Genomic DNA, 16,069 nt, shown 5'->3' on the forward strand with positions numbered 1-16,069 from the left:
GGGCTCCAGCTGGGAGAAAAGACAAGTCAAGACGCTGCGGCCAAGGGCGGGTTGGCCTTTCCAACGCCGGGAGGGCCCAGCCACCACCTCTCACTCCCGAAAGGCGGTAACCGCCACCCCCGGGAACTCACCAGAAGCGCGGGGGCGCACTACCAGTCAGAAGCGCAGGCGCCCTCGCGCAGGCGCGCTGCGACCCCGCCGCCCGGCCCGGGACGCGAGTACGCACGTGCGCTGGGGAGGCGGGGCTGCTCGGTGGGCGGTCCTGGCCGCGGGTGAGAAGAGGTGAGGGGTTTCCGCTTCCGGCGGGAGGCGGAAGCCGCTGTCTCCCGGGTGAACGAGGCCGTCGCAACGAGGGGAGAGGAGTGTAGGTGACGGTTCGCGCTGGTGGGCGTTGGGGCCTGGCGTGACGGGGCGCTCGTCTACTCGGGGGCGCAGCCGGGGCCCAAGAGGAGGCGTCGAGGACCCCGGGTTTGGGGGGTGGACTACCGGGGAGCTTGACTCCCCCGGACCCCAGCCCGCCAAGCGCCGCTGCTGGGTGGCCTGGCTCCCACCGGCGCCCGGCGGGAGGCGTCGCGGAAGCCTCGGTGAGCTTGGAGGGACCGCTCCCCCGCCGTCTCGTGAGTCACGGCAGGGCTGGGGACTGATCCCTTTTCCAGGCGACTTTGGCGCGCTCGGACCTAGGTCGCCACGGGGCAGGCTAAGGCCCTGGAGCTTTGTGTACGGCCAGACCCCATTCTGGTGTGGGGTCGGGGGTACTGCAGCCGCCGGGTAAGAGGAGATTCCGGGACCCGTCCATACCTTCTGATTCAGGAGACTTACTTATTCATTCAACAAGTAGTTATTGAGCGCTTAATGCATACCAGGCACTACCCACGCTGGGGATTCAGCAGAAGGCAAATAGTGCGTCCCAGCCCGTTCCCCTCGGGGCAGATCTGAGATGAGGTTCAGAATCTGCATTTTTTTTGAGCAATCCCCACCTCCACCTCATCCCCCCGCAGATGATTCTGTTACAGGTGGTACCTTTCCCAGCCTTTGGGAAAACAAAACACCGCTGGGAGCAGGTGAGAGCGTGGGCTGTAGAACTGGCCACACCTTTGGGGTCCCATTTCCTCTGCTGTCCTATTTCGTACCCTTTTCTCCCCATGGCGCACTGAGCTCCAGCTGTACCAATCTTTCTCTTTCTTGGGGGAAAAAAGCTGCCTCTGCCCCCAGAGCCTTTGCAGTTGCTGTTCTGTCAGCTTGGACTATTTTGCGTGGTTGCCTTCTCTCATCATTCGGCCCTCAGCTTAAATGACGTTAACCCCAAGGGTCCTTCGCACCCCCCTCTTTTTTTTTAAATTTTATTTATTTATTCATGAGAGAGAGAGGCAGAGACGCAGGCAGAGGGAGAAGCAGTCTCCATGCAGGGAGCCCGACATGGGACTCGATCCTGAGTCCCCAGGATCAGGCCCTGGAGCGAAGGCAGGGGCTAAACCGCTGAGCCACCGGGGCTGCCCTCGCACCCCACTCTTACATGAAATCGCCAGGTTCCAGAAGTATTCGCTTAGTGCTGATTGATTAATCTCATAGCACTTACTGATAATCGAAACTATTTCACTTATTAAGTTAAGGGTCTTTCTTCCTCTACTAGAATAGAGGTTCCACAGGAGTAGACACTTTGCCTGCCTTGATTGCAGCGTTGCTGTCATGAGCGGAGGCCCTGGCATTGGTTCATTCATTCATCCATTTAAGGTTTGTTGAGTGCCAGCTCTGGGCCACCAAGCAGTTCTTGGCTCTGTTGATACAAAGGAAAGACAGAAATCCCTGCTACCATAGAATTTACATTTGGAGGGAGGTAAGTGGGGTGGGAGATGCAGGGAGACCAACAGGGAGGCTGTGTGAGCATGACTAGGACTCCGACTATAGTCTTGGTGAGAAGTGGGCAGACTCTGGATGTCTTATAGAGGTAGAGCAGCAGGATCAGGATCAGATAAGGGGTGTGAGAAGGAGAGAAAGGAATTGAGGGTGAGTCCAAGGTTTTTGGATAGAGGGATTTGCTATCTGTTGGCATGGGGAAGACTGAAAGAGCGTTGAGGTGTCAGCAGCTTGTTTTTGAATGGGTTATGTATGAACGTGTGTTAGCATCAGGTGAAGGTGTAGCCAAGGCAGTTAAATGAGCCAGTCTGCAGTTGAGAGGAGACACTGAGGATGGTAAATCGGGAGGCATCAGTATAGCAGGGGCATTTGAAGCCCTGAGGCTGGGTGAGATCTCCATGCAGGTGAGTGCAAATGAAGTGGACCCCAAAGCTTGAGCTTATGGGCTCATGTACCATTAGAGAAGTTGGGGCTGGAGGGCGGGGGGAACAGCAGCAGCAGAAACTGAAAGGAGCCCCCATTGAGGCTTGAGCAGAGTGCAGAATCCTGAGAACCACATGGAAAGGTTAGGACTAGTGACCAGTGTGTCCAGTGCCCTGAGGAGGAGGGGGCCTGCCCCTTGGGGTGAGCAGAATGGTGAGGAGGTAGAGGGAGAACAGGAGGAAACAAATGAAGACAGTACAGACAGTTCTGCTAGATAAGCCCCCAGAATGAAGAGATGGTTGTGGTTTTTTTTGTTTTTTCTATTTTTAGAGAGAGTGCGAGAGTGGTGGGAGGGGCACAAGGAGACACAGAATCCCAAGCAGACTCTGCACTGAGTGCAAAGTCCTACATGGGGCTCCATCTCTGGGTCCTGAGATCATAACCTGAGCTGAAATCAAAAGTCTGTGCTCAACCGACAGAACCATCATCCAGGCGCCCCAAGAGCTGATTGTTTTTAATGATGTGTTTAATAGCTGTGTCTGTTAATGATCTAGTTGAAAGAGAAAATGTGATGTTGGGATCCAGAAGAGCATAGACATTCTTCCATAGCAGAAGAAGGAGGGCAGAATGGAGGGGTCCTGGGGGCTTGTGGATGTTCTCCACTGACTACTTCTGTTTACTCAAAGAATTGGGAACGCTCCAAGTTAAGAATGAGGGCGGGACATAGAGAGCAATTGCTAAATCTGAGTGAAATTCTGGTGGTATTTTCTGGCAGGCTGCCAGCCTCCCATGTCAGAGTGGGATGAAGCTAAAGCCACCCAGGTGGGGGGTGGAGGGGGGGTGGCAAGAGGGGAAAACACCTTGGGAAGACACTCCCAGGTCTGGTGCTTGTAGAATCCTGAGCACAGTGCCTGGTGTGGGAGTTGTGCTCGGTGTTAGCCCCTGCTTCCAAGATATCTGTCCCTCGATGTCTCTCTGGCACTTGATCCCATCATTTCCCCCCAACATCTCATTCTTCCTGTACATTAGACATCAGAGAATGGTGCCACCTTCTTCCCCACCCACCCTCTCCATCCCCCACCACCTTAGGAGTCATCCTGGATCCTTCCTCCTCTCACCACACTCACTCCGCTGATGTGTCTCAGTCTCACCTACTCCTTCAACAGCCCTGTCCTAGTTCTGACCTCATCTGCATTCAGATCTCTGACCTGTTCTCGATGCCTTCAAAAGGCAGTGATTCCATCCTTTCTTTCGCTGCCCCCAGGTTCCATCTAAATCCCTCCCACCTATTCCTGCTCCCTCCTTAGCCTGCCCCTCACCCCTGCCTGTGTGGTCCCCAAATCCTGGCTGGCGCTCTCAGATATGTGTGCTCAGTCTTGCTATGTGGCGTTTCTCTCCTCAAGTTGCCTGTCCCCTCTTCTCTGCCCAACAGCTCCTTATCCATGGGGAGACAGCTCAGGAGTTCTTCTGGAGGATCTGCCGGATGCCTTGAGTGTCATTCCTCCTAGGTGCCACTGGCATGTCCCTTTGACAGGAGGAGCAGCTGCTCCTAAAATCACCAGCTTCTGAGCACTTAGGCCCTGCCCAGCCTTGTGTAGCTGGTCTGTCAGAGTCTTTTATGTCATCCTCACCAGGAGCAGCGGCATCCCGTGTGGATGCCAATGATAAATGGGCCAGGTCCTATGCTCAGCCCTTGACTTACCATTTGTCGCAGCAGCCCCACAAGACCCCTCTGAAATACTTCAGCTCTATTTTACTGATAGGAAACTGAGGCCCAGGGAGTTTAAGTCACCAGTGTGGGGTCACCTAGTAAGTGGTGGGCCGTGATTAGAACTCAGGCCACCTGATGCCAGAGCCTGCTCCCATCCCCCCTGCCCAGAGTGCACCTGATTGCCCGCCCGCCTGCAGTGGGGACTGGGGCCTCATCCCACAGAGGCGGAGCCTGAGGGGCCAGCCAGGGCTTCTTCCCAGCCTGCCTCCTAGAGCCTCAAGCTGGGGGGCCCCCCTAGTTGCTGACTTTTGCCCCTGTCCCACAGGTTTGTCCTCCTACAGACATGGGACGCAGAAAGTCCAAACGGAAGCCACCCCCCAAAAAGAAGATGACCGGCACCTTAGAGACCCAGTTCACCTGCCCCTTCTGCAACCACGAGAAGTCTTGTGACGTAAAGATGTGAGTGGGGGACAGGGCCTCCTCTCTCCTCCCAAAGTCAGAAGGCAGCTTCCCTGCCCCCACTGTCCTCCTTCCTGCCCCAGGCCATCCCAGTTGGGGGGATCACCACCCATAGACACAGGCTTCTTGACTCACCAGTCCCTCCACCTCCTGTTCCAGGGATCGTGCCCGCAACACCGGAGTCATCTCTTGTACCGTGTGCCTAGAGGAATTCCAGACGCCCATCACATGTATCCTTGGGAAACCAGGCTTTTTCCGGAAAGTGGGGTGGTGAGGGTGGGGGGCAGTCAGGGCTCCCCTTCCCCGGTGGGCTGCCCTAAGGCACCTGGCCAGGACTCTAGTCTCTGCATCTCTGGCCCTGCTGTTTGCCCTGGTGCACGGCTATGACTGCCCAGGAGAATAGGTGCCACCTGCTGACTTCCATAGGGCGTGGGGCAGGGATCTGGCTGACACCAGTGAGAGGTGTATACAGGGAAGGGGTCCATGCCACCAGTTGCCCTTGACCTCAGCGGCCCAGATCTGTCAGAACCAGTGGATGTGTACAGTGATTGGATAGATGCCTGCGAGGCAGCCAATCAGTAGCAATGCAGAGGACCCACTCCCTTGGTGGTGCCGCCTGCCATGGACCTGCCCCGCTGGCTACCAGTCCAGAGACATTCCAGGGTCCAGGGTGTGGGTCCAGGGCCTTCACAGCCCTCCGTGTGGATGGTGTGGGTCTGGGTGTGAGTGTGTATGGCTGTGAGTGTGGCCATGGCAGCGTGCTTGTGGGCACTGACTGGAAGTGAGGTGGGCACCCCAGGGGCCTGAAGTGCTTCACTTGGCTCTGAAAGCCTTTAACTTGCTTGCTCCTCCTCGGAGCCTGTGTCCTGACATTCTGGACAAGGCCAAGGCCAGCAGAGGCAGCCTCGGGACTCTCCAGCCTCCTCACCCACCTCACCAGCACCTTGCCCATTTGAACTGGACTGCCCTCCCTCCTCCCCTGCCTTCCAAGGCCTGTGGCCTGAGATTCAGAGCCACAGTCCCATAGTCCCCTTGGGCCCTAGCAGAATAGCCCCTTTCCCATTTAGTTGCTTTTGTAGAGGAGGAAGGGGCGGGGCCAGGGATAGCTGTCAGTCACCAGCCCTTAAATAAAGCAGCGGATGCAAACTCCTGCCTCTCTGTGATTTCCTGGGTTCTGGGTCAGGCCCAGGGGCTCAGTGAGGGAGAGGAGGAGACTGAGGCATTCGGAGGTGGCCTAGCAGGCCATCAGAAATCGGGTTTGGTTAGCCCAAACTGCCCATTTTGTCCACCCAACAGGCATTTGTGGTAAAACCAGGCTAGTGCTGGGCCCAGGGAACATGGGCCATGAACCTGCAGACATCTGGCCAGGCAGACATCTTCAGGCACAACAAAATGGGGCCAGCGGAGCCTGGGGTGGGATGGGGGGTTGGCCAGGGTAATTAGAGAAGGCTTCCGGGGGCTGGGGCGGGGGGAAGGGCGGCAAAAGGAGCAACACTCAAGGCCCACCCTGTACCAGAAGCAGCTGTCAGGCTTGCCCACCTTACCCCACTGTGAGGCAGATGCTCCAGACTCACAGGTGAGGAATTAGGCTGAGATGGGAAGTCACTGGCCTAAGGTCCCACAGCCAGAAGGCTGCAGAACTGGGCCTTGAACCCAGGAGGCCTGGCTTTATAACCCCGAGTCTGTCTTCTGAGTCCAGGGTCCAGGCTGAGGGAACAGCTCATGGCCTCCTTGGGGGTAGAAGAGTAAGGGTCTCTGAAAGGGATTTTTTTCTCTAAGGGTGGCGAGAGGTCACTGAAGGCTGGAGGTGGGGCCAGATGCACATGTGTGATACAATAAATATTGGCCTTTGTCCTTAGTTCCTGGCACAGAGTTCCTCAAATCCTTGCAACTTTCTAAATGATAGGAATGTCTTTTGTCACTCAAAGGTGCCCCTTTTGATCACACCTGAGTTGATGCTGGTCACCAGAAAGTGATCACTGCATGGGACCCTCTGTAACACCCACAACCTCTGAGGAAGGGAAGCAGGAGCTACAGGTTAAGCTGTATAAAAACTTCAGCAAGGGGTGCCTGGGTGGCTCAGTCAGTCACTTAGGTGTCTGCCTTTGGCTCAGGTAATGATCCTGGGGTCCCGGCATCGAGTCCCAAGTTGGCTCCCAGCTCAGCAGGGAGTCTGCTGCTGCCTCTCTCTCTGCCCTGCTAATGCACTTGCTCACTCTTTGAAATCTTAAAAAAAAAAAAAAAAAAAAAAAAAAAAAAAATCTTCCAACAAGATTTGATGAGCTCGGGGTTGGGGGCCGTGGTGCTGCTGGGAGAGTGGGCACATGGAGAGGGTGTGGGAGCTCTACACCCTTACCCACACTGTCGCCCATGCACCTCTTCCATCTGGCTGTTCCTGATTTATATTCTTTTCTAATAAATGGTAACCTAATAAAATACAATGTTTGAGTTCTGTGAGCCACTCTAGTAAATTAATCAAATCTGAAGAGGTGGACATGGGAATCTCAGATCTCTTGCTGTTCAATCAGAAACACAGGTGACAACCTGGACTTAGCAATGGACCTGAAAGTGGAGGGACAGTCTCCTGAGCCTTTATCTTATGAGGTCTGATGCTGTCTCTAGGTCGTGTCAGAATTGACTGAATTGCTTGATGGTTTTGGAAAAAAATGCATTTTTGAACCTGGCTGCTGGGATCTCTGGGTGGCGCCGCTACTGGTTTAGCGCCTGCCTTTGGCCCAGGGCGCGATCCTGGAGACCTGGGATCGAATCCCACGTCGGGCTCCCGGTGCATGGAGCCTGCTTCTCCTTCTGCCTATTTCTCTGCCTCTCTCTCTTTCTCTCTCTCTCTCTCTCTCTGTGACTACCATAAATAAATAAAAATTAAAAAAAAAAAAACCTGGCTGTTGGTGAACACCTGTGCATTGTATGGTGCCCTCAGACGGCCTTACAGTTATGGAGGTCCCGATGCTCTGGCAGCGGGGCTGATCAGCACCTGCATCTGGCCAGGGCCTCGAGCCAGGGCAGCAGGTGACCTGCGCTTTGCATTCCTTGTTAGTATTGCAGGAAGGATAATGGAACCTTCTGGGGCCATACTGAGGCTAGAGGGGCCTAGCACAGTGCCTGGGTTTGAGTGACGCTGAGACCCACTCAGGGCAGTAAGGGGTGTGAACAGCCGAGGGAGATGTCGAGCTGGCTGAAAGCCTTGGCCACTAGGCCCTGGGTCTGGCATGTGCCCCTTGCCCTGACATGCCCTTTCCTGCTGTCCCCACATCCGCCTCCAAAGTCCTGGCTAAGGTCCTCTGGCCCAGGCAGGAACCAGCGGGCATAGGCAGAGCCGTGGACAGGCGCCTGGGTGGAGGGTGTCCTCAGGGGTCCAGCAGAAAGGGGGCTCATGCCTCCGGCTTCCAGGGCCCGCCTACCCCAGTCACACAAGCCAAGTGCTAATATGGTGCTGTTTTCCCGAGGAGGCAGGGCCCTGGGCCAGGCATGGATCCTCCTCAGCATAGCTTCCCCATGCCGGCCCTGGGGGAGCCGGACTTGCACTAGCCAGGCCAAGAGCGCCTGGAATCCCTTTTACGAGGCCCCAGGGGCTGTGTGCGTCTGTGCATGCGGGTCTTCTGGTGTCTGTCTCTGCAAGTCCCTGTGTTCCAGCTTCATCCCCTATTACGAGGAAAGCAGGGGGACCCCTGTTCTGTAACCACCACCACCCCATCCCACCCCCCTACTCCGGCATGGCTGCATCCTGTCCTTAGGACAGCTAGGGCCCACATTCCGGGGAGGACAGGATCCCCTCTGAAATGTGGGGAAGTTGGGGCTGTACACATTCCTGGGGCCCTGGGCTGGCAGGCCAAGCTTGGGAATCAGCCCTAAGCAGAGGGCAGAGAGTGAGCCGGGCACACAGGGCCACCGTGCCAGGCAGTCTGCTACTCACCTGCTCTGTGCCAGTCTTTAAAGGGCCATTGCTCTGGGTCCCCAATGTGCTCATCCTCCACTGCCTTGTGCCCCCCCCACCCCCCCCGCTGCCCGCCCACAATCCACTTCAGGGTGAAACGGTTCCACCTGCCTACACCGGCCTCCAGGACTCAGCTTGTCCATTCTCATTGATCAGTGCCAAATGTCATCCTGTCTGGAGGCATGGTTTCATTTTTAGCTTCCCCATGTCCCCTGGAGGCTCCCTGTCTTCATTTTCCTGAGGGGGAAAACAGGCCTAGGGAGGGTGAGTTGCCCTAGGTGACCCAGCTAGTGGGAAGCAGGACCGTGATCCCATCTAGCCTGTCCCAGTGCTTGGGCTCTTTTTCACAACCCACAGGCTTCTCAGAAAGGCACATGAGGGCTGAGCATGTGTGTGTCGATATTGCGTATGTGTGCAAAGGTGTGTGTTGATGTGTCCTGAGTGGGAGTGCGTATTGTATGTGTATATCTGAAGGGGGAATATGTATGTGTGCCTAAGGCTGCAGAGTATGCACATACCATATACACAAAAGTAATGCGTGAGTGCAGATTTTGTTTGTGAGTTCCTGTCCTGGGTCCAGCCAGGTGGCTGTGAGCTCCATATGTGTATCTCATAAGTTTTTGTGTGTGCCTGTGACAATGTGCATGTGGGAGATGGAGTGTATCTAAGCAAGGCTGTTTGCACGTGTGCAAGAGCCACCCAGGCTCCAGGACAGAGCAGCCCTGAGACAATGATTTTACAGCCATTTATTGTGCTCCAGTGAAATAGAAAAAGAAAGTGCTCGCGTTAACAAACGCCGCTGTCACATCCACATATGCCAGTCGCTGCAAACCAAACCGCGTGTGTCCGCTGGGTCTCTGGGCATGCAGTTTGCTCCCACTGTGGGAATGGGGTGGGGGCAGGCCGAGCCTGGGCTCTGGGGGTTCTGCTTGGGGGGGACCTCTTGTCCTGGGGTACCCACCTGTGAGGGAGTGGGGGGACAGCTGGGGTAGCTTTGCTCAGTGCGTCCTTTGGGTGCTGTTGGGAACACCCGGCTCGATGGTGGATCCTGCAGCGCTCCAGGGAGGAGGGCCCCCTGCCCCCCCACACGCCCCCCAGTCTGTCCCCCCGAATGCTAACCCTGTAGGCAGGTGCCAGGGGGCTGGAGGACGCCATGCAGGGGGAGGGGGTCGGCAGGGCCAGCTCAGCCCTGCCAAGAGCAGCAGCCAGCCTCCCTGGGGGGAAGGCGGGGGGGGGGGGGGTGCCCAGGGCCCTAGGCAGAGTTATAGTAGTTGTGTGGGTGGTGGTTGTGGGCAGGCTCGCCCAGCTCTGGGTACTCAGGCGTCAGGCAGTACTTGGGGTCATAAACCTGACGCGGCAGCCCATACACTGTCATGCCCCGCTGTGAGGCCCCCTTGTTGCTGCCCATCTGCAGGCTGACGTTGAGTGTGTCACAATGCTCCATGCCCAGCCCTGGCTCGAAGATCTGTCGCTTGGTCCCGGGTGCAGTCATGCCGGCCTGTAGAGGGTGGATCAGTCAGGCTGTGGGGACAGTGGAGGGCAGGGGCACCCCAACAGCCCCCCAAGGTCCCCACACACACCTGGCTGGCTCCCTTGTTGGTACCCATCTGCAGACTGATGGTGGCCTGGTCCAGGGGTTGGTCCGTGCCCAGCTTGGGGTCATAGAGGTGGCGCCGGGTGCCATAGGCCGTCATGCCCTGCTGGCTGGCAAATTTGTTGGTGCCCATCTAGGAAGCCAGAAGGAGAATCATCCCAAGGCTTGCAGAGCCTCACCACGGGCCATGAGACATAACATGTCAGCAGAAACTTGCTCGGCCCTCCAGCGAGGCGCTGCTTCCCCTCTCAGGCTCCAGAAGCTGAGGCCCAGAGAAGGCATGTCACAGGAGCTGTAAGTGGCTCAGAGCACCAGGGCCTGACTTCCAGGGTTCAAGTCCCAGTCCCGCCACTTATTACCCAGACAGTCCTGGCAACTGACCTAGCTTCTCTGGGTACCTGTTTCCTCATCGGTGTAAAGGGTGTAAGGATAACAGCACCCACTCCTTAGAGCTGTCGGAGAAGTAAGTTAGTGTACCGAAAATGGCAGGCACGGTGCCCAGCATACATCTGCGTTAAAGCCAAATATCCTGTGCCCCAAAGCCTGCAGGGACCTGGGTGCCCTCCTGGCCTCCTTGACCTCCCCGCTCAGCACAGTGGCAGGACCCAGGTGAGGAAGGGGCCAGTACCTGCAGCCCGATGATGTTCCGTCCTTCTCTTAGCTTCTCGGGCTCAAATTTCCTTTCCTGCTTCTCTGCGTACTTCACCCCCACATTCACCTTGTTCCCTTTCGTCTTGGCCTGGGGAGGGCGAAGGGAGCAGGGACTCGACTAGAGAACCTCCAGGCCACACTGTCCCCTCCTGGCACCTGCTCTCCCCCTGCCACCTCCACCGGACTCGGGGGGCACAAGTGGCCCCACTCGCAGCTCAGACTGTCCACAGCCCCGCACCCCTGCGCCAGACCCCCCTCCAAGCCACACTTACCATGCTGGCCAGGGCCAGGAGGGTGGACTGCACCTGGGTGTGGTTGGTGTTCTCAAACAGGTCGTTGGCCTCAAAAATGTCATGGGGCTTCACCCCATACTTGGTGATGGCCTTGATGAAATTGCCGATGTTTTCCAGCTGGAGGGGGCAGGCAGAAGTTAGCGGGGCGGGGGGGGGGTAGCAGAGGGGGCGCGAGGTGGGGGTGGGAAGAGTTAAAAAGGATGTCTGGGCTCACCTGGTGCCAATTTTGGGTCGACTCGTTGACCTTCTTCACGGAGCCTGGCTGGAGCTTATTGATGAACCTATAAGGCGTCGGGGAGGGCAATGGGAAAGGTGAGCTCCCCTCAGCACCCACGCCCAACCCCAGGGGAAGAGGGGTCAGGATGACAGCTACTGGTCAATTTTTGCCATTTCCTACCACCTCCAGCTCAGCCAAAGCCCCCTGATCCACCCCGGTGGGGATCCCCTGCACACCCAGGGAAGACTGAGACGGGAAAGTAAGCCCAGGAGCTGGGCTCCGGTCTCTAGAGGAAAGTCCCCTCATCTCTGCTATGCGGGAGTCTCTCCCTGGCAACTGCATCTCAGTCTCCTTGTCCCTTAGGGGCAACTGCACTGTGGAGAGCCCGCAGCTCAGGGCCCCAACTTCCCTCCCTGGCCTCACTCACCCCCTCGAGCTCCTCCAGTCTCTTGACTTTAAAATGCCACCCATATGCCAACAACTCCCCAGCATTTCCCCGCAGCCAGGCCTCTCACTCTCCATCCAATCCAGCTCCCTACCTGGCATCTCAAAGGCACCCCACCCCAGACTCCTGACACCCACTTTCGCCACCTCAATTCTTTCCATCCTCCCAGGCTCAGTAAACACATCCTGCTCACCCTCAGACTTGCTCTTGACTCTCCTATTCGGTTCTCCCATTCCTTGACACCCAACCCCTCAGCGGGTTCTTTGGCTCTGCCTTCTGAGGACATCCAGAAGCCCCTGGCTCCTTGCCACCTCCATGCTGCTCTGAGTTGTCTGAACCTCAATCCTGTGCTCTTGCAGGGGCCCCCTGTGGCTCCCAGGTTCCGCCTCGACCCCTGCAGACCCTCATAGCTACAATGGCCTTTTCCAAATAACTCCAGCTACTCCCCAGATCAAAAGTGCCCCCCGCCCCCGGTTTCCCTTCAGAATAAAGATCCTAAAACCTTTAACATGACTGAAAGGCCCTACAACTTCTGGCCCCCAGCTAACTCCCTCCACTTCCCCTAATCTCTCCTCGCTGTTCCTTGAACACACTAGGCTTGCTGCCACCTCAGGGCCTTTGCACTGCTGCTCTCCCTATACCCTACTCCCTGCCTGGCTCACTCCTTCCTCAGATGCCCTCCCAGCTCCCTCACTCACTTCATCCAAGATTCTGCTCAAATGTTATCTCTTCTGAAAGACCTCCTAGACCATTCTCTACGAAGCAGCAAACCTTTTCCCCACCCCAGCCCTCCATCCTTTCCCCCTTGACTCTTCCCATGGCACTTCCCTCCACAGGCAAGTATGGGGTTTTTTCATGGATTGATCAATCTCCCCCATGAGGACCCAAGCTCTATGTGAGCTCAGAGTTAAATCTGTTCTGTTCACTATCCCCAGTGCCTAGACCTGCACACAGCAGGTGCTCCATAAATTCTTGGTGCACAAATGAATAACTGAGTGGGTGGGTAATCCTGTCTGAGCTAGAAACATCACAATGTCTCCCTATTCCTTATTCCCAGTGGGTATGCTAGAATAAGATCCCCCCACTCTGCCCTTTCCAGCACCTAGATCTTGGTAAGGCTGCACCTTCGGGAAGCTTCCCAAAAGGCACTCTCTGGCCATCACGGTCACCCTGTCCTGGGTCAGACTCAGAGATGCAGACAGGACCCTACTGGGCTCAGGGTCCTGGATCCAGTATTAGTGTCGCTGTGGACTCTGGAACCAGGGCTCAGAGCTGTGTGGATTTTCATTCCTCCTGGTGATTTAAGTTCTGAGAAGAGTAGAAAACCAGGCCTACTTAAGTTACTGTGGCATAACTCTCATGTCACCAAGCCAGCAATGAACAGCCAATGTTGCCTTGTTGCCTTTTAGCTGTGACCTCTCTTTCTTGGAACTCTGGAGGCCATAAATGGGCCTGCCCTGTCTGCATGGTGATCAAGCCTAGATTCTGGTCATTTCTGTCAGAACAGCATGGGCCTCTGGGCGATATGTTTTACTTAACTGGGCCTCAGTTTTCTTTCCTGTTAAATGGGCACAATGTTGCTGTGCCAATGCTATTTCAAGGTCTCAGATATCAAGTGCCTAACCCAGCTCTGAGCTCATAGTCATTTGAAGGGTTGAGGGGGTAAAGATGAATGCCCAGGTTGGGGGCACCCCAAGGCAAAGTCTGCCCCACTCACTCGCAAAGAATGATGCCATCTTTGAGACCATCCATGAAGTTGTTCCCAATGCGGCGCCCAGTCACCCCCTCGATCCACTCTCGAAGCTCCTGCTCTCGCTGGTGGTCATACTTCTGGGCCAGCTGGGGATGGGGGACACAGAGAAGGTGGTAAGGATGGAGTGGGGAGCAGAGTTGGCTCCAGGGACCCAATCTGAGGTTCCCTAGGCCTGGTCTTCTCATCCCTTCCCAACTAAGGCAATTCTGCTCCAGCGTCCATGGGGGGGCTGAAGTGGGCAATGGGCCAGGACTGAGGTGGCACCTGCCCAGGGGGCCATTCCGGACATTCTGAGGTTTGGCACCAGAGAATGCAGACAAGGGGGGTGGAGAGCGGGGTACTTAGAGCTGGGAGGGGTGGTGCCTGGCCTCTTGGTTCCCCCTCCAGGCCAAACTTGGGGCTTAGCTTCCCCTGGTCCTGCCCCCCCACCCCCCTGCTGGAAGCCTGGGCGCCTCAGGCAGGGGAGGAGGAGCCCTAAGGACGTGGCTCTGAGTACTGCCTTGCAGGGGACTGTTCTGTCTTGCAGGTCTGTCTGCCTCAGTGTCTCTCCAGGTCCTGATCCTCTGGGCTGTGGCTCTGGCTGGAGGCTCCGGGGAGGAGGGGGAGGGGACAGGACAGAGGACAGGACACACTTGTCTTTGTCTTACTCCTGGCCCCATGCATGCTCGGTGGTATTTCTCTCTCTCTCTCCCCGCCCCCCCATCCCCGCACCCTCTGTCTCTGTCTCCCCAGCTCCAGCTGTCCTTCCTCGGCCTTGCCTTCCTGTCCCCATCTCCCTGTGTCTGGCTGGGGGGTGGGGCTCGGGGCTCCTCTGTCTCCTCTCTCTCGGCCTCTCCATCCCCTGTCTCGGTCTTATCTGGCTCCTGGCTCAGCCTCCCCATCCGTCCCTCTCAAGTCTCAGGCTCCCAGAAGCTCGGCGTCTCTCGCTCTCTTCCCCCTTCTCCATCCTGCCCCCCGCCCCCCCCCCCACCTCCCTTTCTCCAGAACCCTCCGCCCCAGCCCAGACAGGTTCCGAGACTGCGGGTGGAGGGGACGGAGCTGCCCCTTCCCCTGGGGGAGGAGGAGGAGGTAGGAGGGGGCGGCCCCTCACCTGGCCCCGGCCCTGCCGCCCCCCTCCCCACCAGCCCGGCTTTATAAAGCAAACCGGCCCTTATATAGCGCGGCCCCGCGGGCCGGGCTCCCCGAGGCCGCCTTATATGGCGCGGCGGCTTCGCGCGGCTCTGGGGCCGGCGCCGGGGGGAGGGGGGCGGCGCCGGGATCCCGCCCGGGCCCGAGCACCCGCCCCCCCAGCCCCCTCCTCCAGCCGCGAGGATCCCCCGACCCAGGATCCAATGCCAGCTCCCCCGCTTCCTCGCTGTACGCTGGGGAAAGCCACCCCCGGCCCTCGATGTTCCCCTCTGTCAAATGGGGCTGGGACTCCTGTCCTGGCAGCGCTCACGGAGCATTCCAGTGAGTTGAAGTTCACTGCCCCCGAGAAGCTGAACCCGACTCCGGGATGTGTGTGCCTTGGTGGCCGGGTGGCAGCGGAGGGCGATGCCAGGATCCTAGCTCTGCAACTCCCTTATGTCGAACCCTAGCTACTCGCCTCTCCTCTCTGAACCTCAGTTTAGCCATCCATAGCACAAGGGCGGTACCCGGATGTTTTCCCAGCTCAAAATTAGGAGACCCCTGCCAGGTCCCTAATGCTCAGTCTCTGACCTCCCGGCTGTCTCCCTCTCCCTTCAGGATCTCCTTCGCCATGTGGGCCTCACTTCCCCAGAACCCCAACTCTCAAGCACTCCCCGGTTTCTTTTTGAGATGGGGGTGTGTGTGAGGAAAATCGAGTCCTTTCCCAGCCCCCCAGGAACACAAAAGGAACAGGGGACGGGTTAACAGGAGACTCTGATCAAGTGGGGGTCTTTACAGGGGACAGATCACCTCAGTTTACCCGTGGTTGCCTGTGTGCCCTCCATTTTACCTGTCCCCCAACAGTAGCTGAGGGCTCTGGGATGCTCAGGATGGGGAATAAGGCAGTCCCGACCCTAGATTTGTCCTTTTTCCCTCTCTGATTCCAAGTCACACGGGATAGGCAAGAGGGGGTCCAGGGAACCCCAAGAGCAGGGCCTCTGGCCTGCCAGGGTGTGTGGGCCAGGCAGAGGCCCTATATTGTTCTTGACCTCAGCTGACAGCCCACAGACGGGAGCCTTACCTTGTTCTTGACCTCAGCGGACAACCCATAGGCGGGGCCCCGGTTGAAGTGAGCAGAGGACATGCTGGCTGGTGGTGGGCACGGGTGGCAGTAGTGCCGAGGACAAGGCAGCAGCTAGGCTCCGTCTGCAACCTCTTCCCTCCTCACACGTTTTTGAAGCTCCGGAGGCGGCCCGGGCCTCTTCCAAGGCCTTCCCATTGGCCAAAGGGGCCTGCCAAGGGGCGGGGCACCCCCCACCTCGGCCACCCTCCCCCCCGCCCCTCCCCCCGTGATGTCAGGGCCTTGGTATTGGGAGCTGATTGTGTCATTGTTTCCACCTAGGGGGGCAGCCTGGGTTATTATTTGGGGGGCAGGAGGGGGGGCGCTTGTTCAAAAGAGATGAAGCTTTTCCCAACCTTCCTGACCCTCCACTGTTCATTGGCCCTCTGGCTGGGCCTCCTGGTTTCCTCTGTGTCCATCACTAAGCCCATCTCTCCTCTCATTGAGGTCATCTCTCTTCCTCTTTCTGCAGTCCATGGTAGCTTAGTGA

At 57.4% G+C, this 16,069-nt stretch overlaps 2 protein-coding genes across 4 annotated transcripts; one reads left to right on the forward strand and one right to left on the reverse strand.

Annotated features, from left to right (window-relative positions):
• Window positions 1-221: 221 nt before the first annotated feature.
• Window positions 222-5,593, forward strand: ELOF1 (elongation factor 1 homolog). Of its 2 annotated transcripts, none has more exons than XM_038567191.1 (4): window positions 222-364; window positions 4,314-4,447; window positions 4,607-4,677; window positions 4,965-5,593. In XM_038567191.1, exons 2-4 carry the CDS (start codon window positions 4,332-4,334, stop codon window positions 5,027-5,029), a joined length of 252 nt encoding a protein of 83 aa, XP_038423119.1. In that variant the 5' UTR covers window positions 222-364; window positions 4,314-4,331; the 3' UTR covers window positions 5,030-5,593. The 2 variants fall into 2 exon arrangements, with proteins under 2 accessions (XP_038423119.1, XP_038423120.1); XM_038567192.1 differs by lacking the exon at window positions 222-364 and adding an exon at window positions 429-584.
• A 3,535-nt stretch (window positions 5,594-9,128) lies between these two features.
• CNN1 (calponin 1) lies at window positions 9,129-15,702 on the reverse strand. Of its 2 annotated transcripts, none has more exons than XM_038567194.1 (7): window positions 15,541-15,702; window positions 13,317-13,438; window positions 11,152-11,218; window positions 10,917-11,054; window positions 10,622-10,732; window positions 9,980-10,126; window positions 9,129-9,897 (listed from the first exon to the last, which is right to left on the reverse strand). In XM_038567194.1, the coding sequence occupies exons 1-7, from the start codon at window positions 15,601-15,603 to the stop codon at window positions 9,652-9,654; spliced, it is 894 nt and encodes a 297-aa protein (XP_038423122.1). In that variant the 5' UTR covers window positions 15,604-15,702; the 3' UTR covers window positions 9,129-9,651. The 2 variants fall into 2 exon arrangements, with proteins under 2 accessions (XP_038423122.1, XP_038423121.1); XM_038567193.1 differs by lacking the exon at window positions 15,541-15,702 and adding an exon at window positions 14,111-14,268.
• Between the last annotated feature and the right edge of the window lie 367 nt (window positions 15,703-16,069).

Source organism: Canis lupus, chromosome 20 (genome assembly GCF_011100685.1).
Source record: "Canis lupus familiaris isolate Mischka breed German Shepherd chromosome 20, alternate assembly UU_Cfam_GSD_1.0, whole genome shotgun sequence".
NCBI classification, from domain to species: Eukaryota; Metazoa; Chordata; class Mammalia; order Carnivora; family Canidae; genus Canis; species Canis lupus.